General features: G+C 28.8%; 1 protein-coding gene across 2 annotated transcripts; it reads right to left on the bottom strand.

The window, feature by feature from the left end:
• Window positions 1-2,560: 2,560 nt before the first annotated feature.
• On the bottom strand, window positions 2,561-15,738 carry LOC126679078 (ABC transporter G family member 15-like). 2 transcript variants are annotated; one of them, XM_050374014.2, is made up of 9 exons: window positions 15,469-15,738; window positions 10,705-10,784; window positions 6,345-6,806; window positions 5,693-5,815; window positions 5,184-5,309; window positions 4,474-4,758; window positions 3,655-3,927; window positions 3,325-3,432; window positions 2,561-3,210 (listed from the first exon to the last, which is right to left on the bottom strand). In XM_050374014.2, exons 1-9 carry the CDS (start codon window positions 15,650-15,652, stop codon window positions 2,848-2,850), a joined length of 2,004 nt encoding a protein of 667 aa, XP_050229971.1. In that variant the 5' UTR covers window positions 15,653-15,738; the 3' UTR covers window positions 2,561-2,847. The 2 variants fall into 2 exon arrangements, with proteins under 2 accessions (XP_050229971.1, XP_050229972.1); XM_050374015.2 differs by lacking the exon at window positions 10,705-10,784 and having other exon boundaries at window positions 15,469-15,681.
• Window positions 15,739-17,063: the final 1,325 nt, after the last annotated feature.

Raw genomic sequence — 17,063 nt, 5'->3', positions numbered from 1 at the left:
GAAAAGCTTAAAAACCTGGGATCAACTCAATTTGATTCCTACCAGGACCTGGCAAGAAAAGTGGAACAACTCCAGGCCAATATTCTAGGAAAGAGTAGCAGCTAATTCATCAACTTGGATGAATATTCTTTAAGAAGGGATGAGAAGCTACCGGCAAAGTTTAAGATGCATGACCTCAGCCATTTTAATGAAAGAGCAGATCCTCGCACCCATCTCAACTAGTTCATCTATGTGATGACCACAATAATCTCGACCACAAAATAAATTGTCAGGGCCTTTACAAGGTCGTTATAAGAAAACGCAGCACGTTGGTATTATGACCTGCCAATGAAAACAAGGGGAGACTCGAGCGAGTTGTCCTCCGCTTTCTTGAGCCAGTACAGTCGTCGCTCTAAGCTAGAAGTCACCCTGAGTGACTTAGAATTGATGAAGCGGAAACCTGCAGAGCCATTCTCCGAATTCCTCGCCAGATGATTAGAAAAGGCCGCTTTGTTGAAGGAGAAGCCGTTTGAGAAGGACCGAGTCAGAATTGTGGTTAAGAACGTTCATCCACATTGGGTTGAGCGACTTCAAAATATGAATCCCAAGACCTTTGACGATCTGCTAGATGACGGGATGGAAGTGGAGGAAATAGAATCTGAAAAAGAAACTTAGCGCGCTAACATGAGGTAATCGATCGAATTATCAGTCGGCCAACAAAAGCGCAAGTGTCAACTTTGTCTAAAGGCCAGGGACATGGAATAGGAAGTATTCAGAATTCTATATCCCTCTTACTAAGATTCTAGACATACTAATGAAACAAGACCTCTTACAACCTAGGTCTCTGAAGAATCCTCCAAATCCTAATGCGATGAATTAGAACCCCAACACGCATTGCAAGTTCCATTAGACACTCGGGCATCATACCGATTCATGTACCATGTTGAAACATGCCATCCAGGATCTGACAGACGACGGAAAGGTCACTGATTTTTCATTAGGACAGCCCAGCACACATGTGTGTGGATTTCACGGATCTCAACTAATCCTGCCCCAAAGATTGTTCCCGACTACCAACATTGACCAACTGGTGGATGCAACCATGTGTTATAATCTTTACAGTCTCGCGGATATGGCACAAGGTCTTAGTGATATGAATTAGGTCAATCATGTTTGACCATGTATTGAATTTATCTTTTTATTATTAAGAAGTAGGCACTTTCATTATCATTTTATATTATACCAACTGACTAAAAAAGAGAAACCTTTTCATGAAAGTTTCACAAAAGTCCAAACCTTTCAATTTTATTCAATTTGTTCTAAAACACAGGATTTCGTTTCAATAATGTCCAACTATGCAATTTTGCTGATGCGGCGCCTACGTGATGCTGATGTGGCATTGCCACACATCAGCGCCACATAAGTAAAATCACATAGTTGGACATAATTGAAACGAAATCCTGTGTTTTAAGACAAATTGGATAAAATTGAAAGGTTTGCACTTTTGTGGAATTTTCTTTAGAGGTTTGACCTTTTTAGTCATCTGGCCTTTATATTATAATAAGTTCCTTGGATGGTTAATTCTTCCTAAGATCCTCAAGTATGTGACTTGATAGTAAAACCCTTAGGTCTATTAAAGAGTAATATTCAAACTATCCCTTGTCTTAATAGAACATTAAGATTAGTATTATGTTGACTCGTGATTTTGTTTGAATAATCATGTATATGAGTTATTAAGTCAAATTATAGGCGCTATTTGAGAAATGATGCACTAAATGACTCATCATGAGAATACTACGTAGATAACTGTCATAAGTAATTCTTATTACAGTAATATTAATCTAATCATTTGACCTTAGAATCATCATGGATTTTTACATATCTATTTCATATTTTGATACATTCTAACATTATCTTTAATAGTAATAAATAACCAAAAACAGGGAATGGATCCGATACAACTTCGTGAACTGAGAAGAGAACACACGGTTAGATATAATGCCGGAAGGGATTTTCCAGGAGCTAACTCAAATGCTCAAGTAAATATTGGGTGAAGAGGAAGAGTAAAGTTAAAAGAGTAAGAGTTGAGATAAAAAAAGGAGGTACCTTATGGTTTAAGGATAAAGTGGTTTATATAATGTACTTCTTCTTTTTCACTCGTGCTTCTTGTAATGAGGTGTCCCTCTATTCCGTAGGCTGAGCCGGCCCTTTCTGTTATTTGGTATTCAGAGCGTGGATGGCGCGATGTAAGTATGTTTTCTTGTTAAAGAATCTTCAGTGGTCTTCTAAGTTATTGTGGTCTTTTTTCAATTTTTTTCTCAACTAACGCTTTTGAAGATCTATAATGAATGGCCCGAGATAGGTTATAAAGAAATCCCAAGGTCGAAGAGCTCTCTTTCGGGATTGGATTTCCCAAGCCAAATAGAACAGAAAATTAATCAAAATCCATGCAAATCCTCTATCTAATTTTAAAATTCTTGTAAGCATAATAAGACTACACTTTCATATACACAATAAGCCCCTGAAGCTCTCAAAGGCGGAGAAATATTTTATATATGCTTAGATATTTTAATACAAAATAAATGAACAACATACTATTTGTGGTTGATAATTGATAGTCATATCACTTTACATATGGCTTTTGCCTTCTTGATTAGTGCGTATACAATTACAAACTCTTCAACATTGAAAAAAAAAAACAGTCTCTCCATATATAGCCTAATGGTTGAGACATTATCATTCGACCGGAGAGTTTTAAGTTTAACTTTTTTTTTTCTCTCGACGTTTTAATAAAAAAATACTTGAAGAAAAGAAAACAAAGGTAATATTTTGATACAATATTGACAATGTTTTTCAATTATCCAAGGACTAAGTAATGGGAGATCTCAAACCCTCTTGAGAAGCTAATGATTGGAGTGGATGTTGTTGATGTCTCTTAGAAGAAGCAAAACCATTTCTTACCCTAACCACCCTCTTGCCAACACTATTGAGAGTTCTTCTTGTATGAATAGATTTTGAAAATAATGATAAAACCTTATTCTTATACTTGAGTGACAAGTAAAAGAATATTCTATGGGCTACTAATAGAAACATAAGTGTAGTTAAATCCCACCATTTTGAGTGACTAGTTGGAACCCCAAACAATGTTTCTAAGATTACTTCTCCCTTCATCTTTTTTCCTGGAATCAATGATTCGAACTCGAGCCCGACCATGTCGTTTTTATATTGACCCTACATTAAACATGTTAGATAATATAATTATATCGAACCAGAAATGCCACTCATATAGTATTAAAGTTGTTTTCGAGATTATAAGATTTTATTATTGAGTCCGATCAATAATACCTGAATCGCCCATGTCGCGAAGCTAAGATAAGACATTGGATAGCGCCAAAATATTTTTGGAAGGTCATCTAAGGGTCTAGAGATTTCTGATGCCATCATCATAAGTACCTGCATTTTAATAAAAATACAAAATAATACTATAAACATTCTAGTAGTATGGTTAATTTAATAAAAGTGTTTATTAATTAAGACATATTAATTTTTTCTTAGTTCTTATGTCAAAGTTAAATGCGACAAATATTGTGGATCGGAGGAAGTAATAAGATATAATTAAAAGAAAAATGTTATAGTGATATAAATATTGATATAGACAATGAGAAGGTGACTTACAATTGCACCTGTTCCAGTTCCTATACCCATCAAGACATTTGGCACAAGTGAAGCAACAATCATCATGATACTCTCTATAACAGAAACACAACAAAATAGATTGAGACAGAAAAATGCATAGTGAGAAAATCCTGGACGGAATTTCACCATGAAATACATTGTTGTTCCTGAACAGAGAGCTATAAGAATCAAGTATGGGAACGATGAGAAGAAATTCGACAATACGAACACAGCCTCTCCGTAATGTCCGCCAAGCCTTTCTCGACGAGAAACCTAATTCGTACCATAAGAATAAACTAAATAAATAATTCGTTGGCCTATTTGTATTAAAAAATCAATTAACTTTTGCATTGTTGGCAATTTAAACCAAATCTTTTAGTTCTTGTAATACTATTTCAATTTCATTTTTCGCTTCAATTCTATCCATTTTCTAATCAGTTTTATTATCCCAATTTTCGGTTGAATTTATTTACTAACGCCGTAATTAGCAAAACTCATTTTTTAGAATTTCAACATATAACTTCTAATCCAAAAAAAAATTGTTAAAATATAATTTTAAGTTATCTAACTTTCGGTGGTTGGAATAAAATAAAAAAGCAAGTTTGAAGTTAAAAATGATAAAAAAAACCCAAATAAAGCAAATAATATTGTATTGAGGTAAAAGATTGAAAAAATTAAAATAATTAAAATTGCAATGAAATTATCAGATTGAGACAGTATTACAAAAATTAAAAGTCTTATTTAAATATAAACGCACGTAAAGATTTGAATTTTTTTTCCCGTTAAATCTAATTCTTTAAGAAGAGAAAAAGTAAATACCTTCATTTCTTCAATAAAAAAAGGTAAGCCTCCATTGGACAAACAAATCATGAAACCGTAAATGAAGTTCACAACCTTAACTCTTGCCAACATTGTACCATCTTTTTCGCCAACATGAAAATAGAGAGTGCCGATACTAATTGCAACCATAATGTAGAGAAGAATTCTTAGCCAATAATAACCCATGTCCCTGTGCATGTTCACAAATGATCGATGAGTCATCGTGCAAAGTTGCTTCCATACACTAGCTTTGCTCCCATTATTTCTTTCTATGCCATCTTTTTCCTGCAATGTATCGAATCACGAAACACAAAAATGAAGAAAAACGGGTTAAAAGTTCGAGCTTTTTTAACCCTATTAGCTTTATGCAAGAGGCGCATAATAGATCGATATGAACATTATGAGCTGTCCCGTAATAAACCTCACGTTTGAAAAAAATATCGCATCAATAACTAAAAACGTGATTTAAGTGTAAAAAAATAAACTAAAAGGGCTAAGGTAATCTTTTTGTAAAGTTTAAAAGCGGTGAGAGTCCAAATAGTCTAAAAAAATTAAAAGAATTTTTGTGCTTTTTCTGAATAGTATGAATAATTTTGTTTTTTTTTTGTTACTTTTAGCCTTTATTAATGCTAAAACTATTTTTGGGACATGTGAATATTCTTGAATTTAAACTAATTTAATTTGCCTAAAGTAGACGACAAAATACATACCAATGTGGCCATTTCTTGAATCTTTCTGGTTAGATAGAGTGAGAACTGGGAAGATTTGTACTTGTCAATAAGAGCTGCTCTAATCTCCGATGTTCTTAAATTGAACAGATAATTAGTAGGACTTTCCTATAATTATCAATAAAATAAATAAATATCACAGTAATATTATATAAAAATCCATTCCAAAAAAATAAAAATTAATTACATATAAAATTATGACTTTTATACTAAATTTTAAAAATAACATAACTTTTGAAACGTATCACAGACACCACCTTTCATTTTTTTCAAAAATAACATCGGCGATTTTAGTGGCATTTTGCTGACGTGGCAGACTCATCGGATGTCTAAATCAGCAAAATTTCACCGAAAAATATGTGCATGATGAAATTGAAAAGAAATAAAAGGTGGTGTCTGTGATTAACATGTTTTAAAGATCATGTTATTTTTAAAATTTGGTGCAAAAATCATAATTTTATATGTCATTAATTAAAAAAAAAACAACTTACAGGATGCTTTTGAGATAGGCGGAGAACTTCGTTAATAGTATCAAAGTCTAAACTAATACATCTTAGGAAATGATCTGAAGGGTTTCTTCTAGTTGGACAAGGGAACCCAGCATCTGCAAAAAACTATTTCACTAAATTCTCTTAATTACATTATGTTAAATCATATCAAAATATCAAATAAAAAAGATGAACATAATCGATATAAATAAAATATATTTTAATCCCTCAACTTATTTTTAACAATTAAAGAAAAACTCATAAAAGCTTGAGAAATTAATTATTCAATTTATCAAACAAGAATTTGGCTGTTATTAAATTATCTTATGAGTTTTTAATTAAAAAAATGTGCAATTAATTTTCTGAAAATACGGTGATTATGATCCGCAAATTTAATTATATCGCGGAATTAAATAAATTCAATTCGATCAATCAATACCAAAAACACCCAAAACATTCTAAAATTAGATCAAATAAATCCAAATCGAAATGGAATAAAAGATCCAATTTGAATTTATATGACCTAAAATTATGAATTTCTTGGTCTATTTAATCGTAACGGATAAAACGGAGCCTAATTGATTTTTTTCATATAAGTATATAGACCAAAATGACAATTTTCCCAAAAAACAATTAATAGATAAAAGAAAAATACCTTGACAGCAAGACTGAGTTGTCCAAAATAAACAGTTTCACCATTAGAGAGAAGAAGCAAATCATCAAACAAATTGAAGAGATCACTACTTGGTTGGTGAATTGAGCAAATTACAATTTTGCCATCACAAGCAATATTTCTTAGAGCTTGAATCACAAAAAAAGCTGAAGCACTGTCTAATCCAGAAGTTGGCTCGTCAAGAAACAAAATATAGGGACGTGTCAAAATTTCAATACTGATGCTTAATCTTTTCTTTTCACCATTACTTATCCCTCTCATGTGCCAATTTCCAATCATTGTATTTGCACAATCTTCAAGTCCCATTTCTTCAATTGTTTTTTCAACCACTTTATTTATTTCTTGTTTGCTCATTTTATCAGGAAATCTCATTTGAGCTGAGTATGCTATTGTTTCTCTTACTGTTAATGTTCCTAAGAAATAATCTTCTTGAGTCACATATGACTGCAATTTAGAGAAGAAAATTAATTAAATTAATATTGCAAATTGAATGCACAATATCCAAATTAATTTTTAGTAGTAGAAATGAATAAGGTACAATTTGATCCTTGAACTTTTGAGTTTGGCTAGTTCAAAATCTGAGACTAATCAAATAAACAAACCGATAAATGTAGTCTGATTCGCCTCGATATAATAAAATTAAATTCTTAAAATTGATTCATTGTGGAAGTAAAAAAAAATCAGTTCAGCATTAGTACAAATCGAACTGAAAAATCAAATCAAAATAAAATAAGGCACCGATATACGATAATTAACAGTTTGATAGCCCTAATTTCAAAGTTCTACTTAATTGTCTATCACTTTCAAATTCGTTAACTATTAGGCCTTTCGATTAATTTCGACACTTACTTTCAAACACCCTATTTTCAATTTTGAAAACGATTTGACCCCTCACTATTAATTAATTAAACGATTTAGTATCTCACTTTCAAACGATTTGGTAACCCACTTTCAATTCCGTTAACAATTTGGTACCCCAAATTAACAGAAAGGCCTAATGGTTAACGAAATTTAAAGCGAGGGACCATTAAGTAGGATTTTCAAACAAGGAATATCTAACTGTTAATTATTATATATGTGAAGGGTCTAATGGTAATTTTCTCTATAAAGAATTAGTGGAATTATTGCATTATGAATGAAAATAATTTTTTATATCAAATTATTTTTTTGTGTCATATTCAAATATAATCAAATTTTTTAATTTTTATAATTATATTTCAATTTTTTTATAATTATGTCCAATCCTTTAAATTTCATTTTTTAATTAAAATATTTAGATTTTTTATCAATACAAATGTGATTTAAGATGTTCTTATTTGACCGGCGAGTTCACAAATAAAATATACTATTCGTTTTATCTTTTAATCTACTTTTCCCATAAGACCTTTAAAAATATGTTATCTCCTTTATTTTCGTATTCTATTTCACTTTCGAAAGTTTAAGAAGGGCATAATATATAATATTATCAATTTTTTTTATAATTTGTATCTGCAAAATAAAAAAATAAGAATAATGTAATTATAGAAGTGATATATATGACAAAGTATAAAAATTAAATTTTCTGGAAAGAAAGTTGGGTGATTTAAATACTAGTATTTTGATTTGTGAAATTTTTCTATTTTGGCATGAAACATGAACCCACACATGCATTAGGTTAGTTTGGAGAAAGTAGGAACTTGTTAAATTGGCTACATGGTGTACTTTGAAATTTACAAATTTAGTAGTTGCTATCCATCATCAAATTTTGGCACCTACTCCAAATATCGGATTCAACTAAGGCCATGTTTGGTTCATGAAATAGATGCGGAATAGAATAACTATTTCATATAGAATGACAATTTTTTACTTTGGTTCATGTAATAAGTATTTCATAAAATTGCTATTCTATGATTTTATAGAATAAGTACTCCTCTCAAAAACTAAAAAATGATTATTCCATTTCTTATGAAATAGCAATTCTATTCCAAACTAATGCATTCCATGAACCAAACATGGTTTAAGGGCAGTGATTAGTATTTATTTGTAGATCAAAGAGAACCAATATCCCTTTATTGGGAAATTTTAAATGACGACACTTGTATTTTGGCATGGAATAATATATCAACTAAACTACTTAATGTTTATGACTTTAAGATGTTTAAAGCACATCATCATATGATTCATATTGCAATTTGATATATGACTATATAGCATACCACTAGAATTTCAAGGCTTGGCCTAATGGGCAAATCATTCGATATACACGAGGTAGAGGTTCGATCTCCAATTCTCTTCGTACTTCAGACTATAGTTTGTCTGATTTAAAAAAAGTTTAACTGTACTAAAAATCACCAACTTTTACGTGTTTTTAATATTTAAAATAATAATTTTTTTTAACATATATTTAACATTAACTTTCATTTTTTTTGCATATTTGTCCACGGTTGCGTTTTCTTTGAAAAATTATGATGGTTTGGATGCAAAACGTCGCCGTTTTACATCCAAAACGGCGCCGTTTTACATCCAAAACGGCGCCGTTTTACATCCAAAACGGCATCAAAAATGGTCCACCGCATAATGTTAAATATGTCAAAAAAAATATTATGTTAAATACCAAAAACTAACAAAAATTAGCTAGTACAACGGCGCCGTTTTGCTAACAATTAACATAGGGGGTGTTTGGTTCAGCTTTTTGGTGGAGCTTTTAGCTTTTGCTTTTCAAAAAGTTCCACCAAAGCCAGAGACGGATCTAGGGTAGGGCCAGGCAGTGCCTGGGCGCTATCTCAAATCCTTTTTCAATAATATTACCTTAGGCATTATTTGTAAGTTACATTTGTACAGATTTTTTAGTTGTCCTACAACGATGCATATAATGTTTTCTTCTATCAATATACTTATCTTTTGAAAAAAATTAAAACATTTGTTCTTTATATAAATGTCCTATTTTATAATTTAAAACTTAAATTTCTTTGTATATTATTTAGGCTTAATCACAAAAAAATACCAATTGTGTACGAGTTTCGTCAGTTATATTCAAATATTTAAAAATTGGCCCATTAGCCTGTTTTAGCATATTTGATACTTTTTATAGCTATTTTTTTTTAAATCGAACCGATTTTTTAGACGATACGTCGGCCACGTCACTGCCAATTCAACGAATAGTGACATGGCAACATTACTCATCCAACTAAACCACATAAAAATTAAATATTTTGGCAAAAAATTGGTTTGATTCAAAAAAATGGTTATAAAAGATACCAAATATGCTAGATCGGGTTAAATGTGCTATTTTAAAAGTTCGGATATAACTGACAAAACTCGTAAAAACTTGATATTTTTTGTTGATTAAGTCTGTTATTTATAGTATAAAATTTTATTTTTTTTAGTTATATTGTGCCCAGTCTCATATTAGGGTCTGGCTTCGTCACTGACCAAAGCGTTTGGTGAGATTATTTTAGAAGCTTTTTGCAGCTTTTTGAACCTCCAACAGCTGCTGTTTGAGAAGCTCCATTTTGGAGCTTTTTGCCAACAGCTGATAGCTGTTTCAGTTTTTTTAATGATTTAGACAAAATTACTCCTATTAGAATATATCCTTTTTTTAATATATAAAATTATTTAAATTATTTTTAAATACTCTAATTGTTTATAAATTACATAAAAAAATTTATTTATATTAAAACAACTATAATATAATAATTTTTTAAAAATAAATCATAAATTTATCAAAAAAAATCTCTAAATAAAATTAAACTAAAATATTGCCTCTTATAAAAAAATAATTATTAATATTTTATTAAATATTATATAATATAATATATTTATAGTTTAATAAATAAAAATAAAAAATATACCCTTTACAGTCATTTTATATATAAACAGCAACAACTAATCAAATCTCACCAAACACGTATGGTCTATCAGCTATCAGCTAACAGCTATCAGCAACAGCTAATAGCTGCCAGCTACAAGAAACAGCTGAACCAAACAGGCACATAAAATAGGTCTACTTTTAATAAAAAAAACATACAACCATAGTATTTTTAATAGTGTATTTAGTGGTAATATTTCACTAATCAGTTTGATTATTTGGATAAAGTTATTTATTTAACAAACTTACTTTATTCCTTACTAGTACTTTAATAACTTTTTAATATAACTTTTCTAGTATAATATTTTTTTTACTAAAGGTAAATTAAGATAAATGTTTAAATTTAAAAAATAAAACTTAAATTTTTAAATACAACTAGACAAAATCTTTTAAATTGGAATACAATTAAAAATTAAAAAAATTAGTCATAATTGATTAAAAAAATATAAAAGATTAAATTTTATAATTGATTTCGTCTTGTTTTTATATACTTACAATATCTTTGCATTCTAAGGTTCGAGTCTTTCCATTAATTAGAACTTTGCCAGTCATTTTAACATTTGCAGCCAGCCTTCCTGTATGTCCAAATTAAAACAAAAAGATACATAAATCTGTAAAAATTTGCAATAACATAATAATTATCTATGAACAAAATTATAGAGATTAAATAATTCTTGGAAAGATTTCGGTAATTTTTGGGCATGCAGTTCAATTTCAAAGAGGTCCTTTTTGTATATACTTTGTCTTTTTGTTTTTTTTGGATATGAAGAGAGAAGGATCATATTGGTTCATAAATTTATGTAGCCAAATCAATAATTTAATTTAATTAATTAAAATCAAATTAATTCAGAAATTTATAGTTTTAAATAAAATGAATTCAATTTTTATTGATTTAATTAAATTTTTTTACTAATGAACTATAGCTCAAATAGTATAAGTGCTAGGCGGTAAATTGCTAGGTCGTGGGTTTGATTCCTCCCACAAGCGCTCCCGGCCTCCTCAATTATAAAAAAATATATAATTTTTTAATTATGCAATATAAATTTATTAGCCGAACTTGAAAAAAAAAATTAATTGCCAAAGCAGAAAAAAAAATTGCAATTATTTATTTGATAATTTGTCATCACCCATGGAAATTGGCATTTAAATTGTGAGAAGTATAATTAATTTTTAGAAATTTAATTATAGTAGTCTCAATTGGGGCGGAGTCCAGGAGTGGCCTAAAGGGACTTTTGGCCTTTCAAACTTTATAAAATTATCACCTCACCTCTATATTTGTTTCTGAAAAAACTCCTAGATATATAGGTCTTTCCAAACTTGATAAAATAGCATGAAAAATTGCAATTGACTCCAATAATGAGCTAAATATTTAAAAATAAAAACAGAATTTAATTATCTTATTCAAACTGTTTAAAAGTAAAATTAATTAGCAATCTATATTTTTATTTTCTAATAGAATGTGAATTATAAAATAAACTTTTCTGGTATATCCAGTTTTTATTTAGTTGTGGATTTAAGAAAATGTAATTTATATCAATAGATGATATTTTAGGATTTTTAGGTGACTTTTATAATTATATTATAAATTTATCTCATTTATTAAATCACTCCATTATATAGGTAATTTAATTTTTAAAGTTAAATTTTTCACTAATTGAACTTATATATAGGATTATTTTAGTTTTTGTCTTTATAATTTAAGATAAAAAGAAATACTTTTTTAATAATAATAATTTAATTTATAATGAAAACTAAAAATACATGGAGATAATATTACTTATGACCCTTCCAACTTCAGAGCATCACCATCAAACCCTCTCTCACAGTATTTATAGTTCAATAGAAAATTGATGACTTGCCATTGAATCACATCAGTTTGAAATAAATTTCATAATAAATTTTATTATTCATTTATTTTTTGATAATTATAGAAAATAGAGTTCTATTTGAAGAAATTGAACTTACAATCTTAACAGTTTGTTGATCAGCGCTTATACCATTTCAGTTACAGCTCGTTGATACATGTTATTATTTAATAAAAAAAACACTTAAATTTATTTATAAAAAATAATAAATTTCAAAATATTTAAGAATAATATATTTTAAGAGATTTTAATTTATTAAAATTTGAAAGAGTGAAACTATAAATAATTTAGTGCTTAATTATATGAGAAATTATGCATAACTATAATATTACATAAATAAAAAAATTGTCCATAAATAAACTTATTACATAACTCTAATACATTATAGAATAAATAAAGCGAATAAGAATTATTAAAATGAAAATCATTTATTTTAATCTTTAATCTCTCTAAAATATTGTCAATTTTTCTGATTTTGTGGTCCTCTCAAATTAAATGTTACTTAAAATTAGGTAGGAAAAAAAGTATATTACAGTTATTTGTAAGTCAAACATGTCTTGTATTCTGTGGGTAACTCTTATATTTCAAATATAAAGCATTTTAATAAATTGTCGGCAAGAATTGATGCTTGTATTTATGTGTGCATGAAAATAAAAAAAAAGTATATTTATCTGAAAAAAAGTATATAAATATTATATTAAATAATGCAAGAAAAGTTAAATTTGTATATTAGTAATAAATAATTTAGGTTATTTTAAAGCATAATATGTTTCTTATAATATGTCAAATAGTATTTTCCTGTCAATAAGAAATCTTTCATCGCTAAAAAAAATCTTTCACATTAAAAAGTACAGTTTTAAAGTTAACGGCATTATTTATTAATTAAGTTCGTCAAAGAATATAAAAAATTTGACCAAATTCGGGGGTAATGGTCCCTCTCTGGCCCCATAATAATTCACCCGGTGCTTCTTCATCTTCCGAGAATTTCCTTTGATTAGAAATAATAATTTTACATTTCATCTTCTATATTAAAAAATGAATAATAATTTATCTATCTGTATATTCTAATTCGGTAGAATTAAACATTTAAAGTATGTTAATTTTGATTTTTAAAAGGCATAATAGCAAAATAATCAAACTGTTGCCGGTTATTGCACTTTGTACCAAAGCTTTTAATTTTTATAACAATGTCTTAATTGTTGCTATTTTATCAAAAAAAAATCTAATCAATTGAATTGTTCTAATTTTTAGTTAAATTTTATAAATTAACTATATAATTAGCAAAATTTATTTTTAAAATTTTAAAATTTGACTTCTAATATAAAAAAAATCAGAAATAATGTTATCTAATTTTAAATTTTCTAAATTTTTGGTGATTGAAGAAAAAGAAAAAGAAGAGTTTGAAGCTAAAAATGACATGAAAAACCAAAAAAAAACTAATACTCCCTCCGTCCCGTTTAAGAAGGGACAAATGACTTTTTCACATATATTAAGAAAGCATTAATTATTATAGTGTTTTCTTATTTTACCCCTATTTATGATAGTGTTGTATTTTGTGTATAAGCTTATAGTCATTAATTATGGAAAGAGAAAAGGGGGTAAAAAAGGAAAATTCATATAAATTGGCACAAAAAATACGATATGGCCTTCTTAAGTGGGACAAATAAAAATGGGATATGTCCCTTCTTAAATGGGACGGAGGGAGTATGTATTATATTGAGTTGAAAGATTGAAAAAACTTAAATTGATTTAAAAAAAATGGCTAAAAAGTACAATTAACTGTTAAATTATGACATTTTTACAAAAATAAAAAAAATTGATTAAAATTCAACCATGCATAGAGATTTGAAATAATTTTATTATTAGACCATTCTAAAACATAGAGGCCTAAACACTCAAAAATGCCTTATTGTTTTTGATTTTTTTCATTTATATTTAAACTTTCAAAAACGTCATTTTGATATAATTTTGATAGTTACATTTTAATCGTAGTCAAATATAATTTTGATAGTTACATTTTAATCGTATATCAAAAAAATCAAACCCTTAAATTTTTTAATTATAGCTCAACCTTTTATTTCAACAAATATATACTTATCAAATTGAAAATACAATTAACACATTAAACATTTTGGTCATAAATAAAAAATAAAAAAAAGTTTTATATTCTTTTAAAATAATTTAAATAATTACCTATAATTGAAATATACTCAAAACTAGACCAAAACAGATATTTTTAAAAGGAATATAAGATAAAAGAAAAAAGGGTTATTAATGCCCTTAAAATTTTACTTTAAGATCAAGTAAGCTCTCAACGTCTGCAAAGGTTAAATATGCACCCAGCGTCTTGAAAAGTGAACAATCACACCCTCCCAATTACGACAACCAACCCCCCAACGTTTCATTTATAAGTCAAAATGGGTCCTGCTTCACTTTTTAAGACGTTAGTGGTATATTTGAATCTTTTCGAAAGTAGAGGGCTTGTTTGATCCTAAAGTCAAACCTTAAAAGAATAAATGACTCTTTTTCCTAAATAAAAAGGGCGGAAAAAATTCTCATGTACAGTTTAACGGGAATGACTCCCCTCAAATTCACAATTTCCTCCGTTTCCCTCAATTCCACTTAGATTTTGACACCTAAGCGAAATGATAAAAATGGAGAGAATTAATTATTATTTTGTTTAAGTGTCAAAAATCTAAGTGGGCTGCCCGCACGGGTTTGGTCTAGTGGTATAAGTCTCAGCCATCGGGACGCCAAAGGTCGTGGGTTCAAACTCCGGCTACGCCCTTTCTTAATATGGAGTGGTTGAGGCTGGGTTGCTAGCCATTATAGCCCGGATTTACCAGGTATGTGGGTTTGCGGGCGGTCTACATCTCGGGGTTTGACAATGATATTGAATTTTGGCTCAGTAGAGTGAGTTCTCGTCACCAAAAAAAAAAATCTAAGTGGGCTTGAGGAAATGGGAATCGTGAACGTCAGCTGATGTACTTAGATTTTTGAACTGAATTGAACGGCAAAATAATTTGTAGGTTACCTTTTCTGAACTGAATTGTTATGAATTACTAAAAAGCAAAATATTTACATGAGTTGTACAATTATGTATCCCAAATTGGAAACTGAAACTACTCATATGTTAACCTATTATTTGCTCTTCTAGAGCTGAAACAGGATCGCGAGAAATATTATGGTTATAAATATTTAATCAAAACTCAAATATATAACCTTCCAACCTTAAAAATTTATATAAAAATGCATAAATTTCATTTTTTTCCTATGTTGCAAGATGCACTAAATTGTATTTTCACTAATACAAAGAATTACTGAAGCTAATTAGATAAAAATAAATGAATTTTACATGATAGACTAATTGATGAACACTGCTAGGATTACGTACCAGCCAGGGAATCAAGAAGGGTTGATTTGCCGGAGCCAGAAGGACCCATAACAGCCATGATCCGACCCGGATCAGCAAAACCATTCAGCTTATTAAGCAATACCTTATTTTTATTATCATTGCTTGAAGAACCATTCCCTTTATTTGGTACCTCAACACTTAAATTTTCCCACACTAAGTACATTCTCTATTCCTATACCTTCCTTTGCTTTCACTTTTCTAACATCTATATATAGTAGAGCACTTGATTTCTCTTTTGCCAAACATATTTTTTCCTATTTAAAAGTTATTTTCGGATAGGGACCAAATCGAGGGACCGGTTCGACGATAATCTATTATGACCGTTGCTTATTGGTTGTTTATCTCTTTGAAAAATTAATTTTTGTAGTCGTTTTATCCTGTTTTTTTCAGTAGGGTGGTGGTGGTCATCTCTTTAGACCGTCAATTGTCGGTTACTTTTAATTCTTCTTTTACTCCTTTCAGTATTATTATTTCTTTCTTCATTTTATGTCGTTATTTTTTTTTTCAGCTATTGTTTTTTTTATTAATTATTTTTTGATTCTACAACGGTTTTAGGCTTCCACTAATATAAAGTCAAGAGATTTGAATTGACAAGCATATTAAAATTTAATTTCCAAATTATTTATATAAAATTTATTCATTATTCATGTTATCCACCGGCAGAATAAATAAAGTTTTCCACATACATCAATAAATTAAATGTGTGAAACTTTAATTTGTTAAATATTATTATTGATATTATTTTTAATAATGTGATAAATATAATTGATTTTATTTAATACAACACCTCATTAAAATGATGGCAATATCGTAATATCACCATTAAGATTTGAATGCATTTATTGCACAATTATTACGATATTGCCATCATTTTAACGAGGTAGCATTATGAGTGTCTTAGTCTACGGATGACGTGTTAGACTCGGTCTATCTAAGAATTTCTTCTATTTAGAAATGATGTATCGCATAATATTTATAAAAAAAATATCATTTCTGATAAAAAAAATTATTTTTTATTCATAACATTCGATCACCATAAATTTATTTTATCTTAAAAATAAAATTCCTTATCAATCGTAAAGCCTATACATATCACAAGTTTCTCCATAATTAGCTTCAACTACCATAATGTCCAACATGATTCTAGATATACGGTAGAGTAAATGGAAGTCTTTTTTACAGCCACGGCAGCAACGTCATAAATTGCCGCAACTACATTATCTAACTTTTGTAAACTACTTTTACCAGTTAAAGAAACTAATTTTAGGGCAGCATGTGCAATTTTTTCTGGTATATATACTTTTTCTATACTCATGTTATATGTTGGTAAAATGTCAACTATTGTCTTCTAATTCAGCACTTAATTTTTTTAAATTGATTTGATAATTACAAATAGACCAATTTAAGTATTTTTTTTTAGAGGAAAAGGAGTATTATTGCAACTATAAGTCAGACATTACAATAGATTGCATATCATCTGTAACGATATTTTTAGAAAAGTAATCAATTTGATGTTTCAATCCCCAACTAGGTAACCTAGTTCGCCACGTAAAAGTATAAATCATCTATTAAAT

This window comes from Mercurialis annua, linkage group LG4 (assembly GCF_937616625.2).
Source record: "Mercurialis annua linkage group LG4, ddMerAnnu1.2, whole genome shotgun sequence".
Classification (NCBI taxonomy): Eukaryota; Viridiplantae; Streptophyta; class Magnoliopsida; order Malpighiales; family Euphorbiaceae; genus Mercurialis; species Mercurialis annua.
This window is presented reverse-complemented; position numbering and strand designations above follow the sequence as displayed.

Coding starts and splice junctions, on each gene's coding strand:
- LOC126679078 (XM_050374014.2), bottom strand. CDS start 15,652: ATGTACTTAGTGTGGGAAAATTTAAGTGTTGAGGTACCAAATAAAGGG. Junction 4,759..5,183: donor TTCAAGAAATGGCCACATTG/GTATGTATTTTG, acceptor GATACATTGCAG/GAAAAAGATGGCATAGAAAG. Junction 3,211..3,324: donor TCGCGACATGGGCGATTCAG/GTATTATTGATC, acceptor TGTTTAATGTAG/GGTCAATATAAAAACGACAT.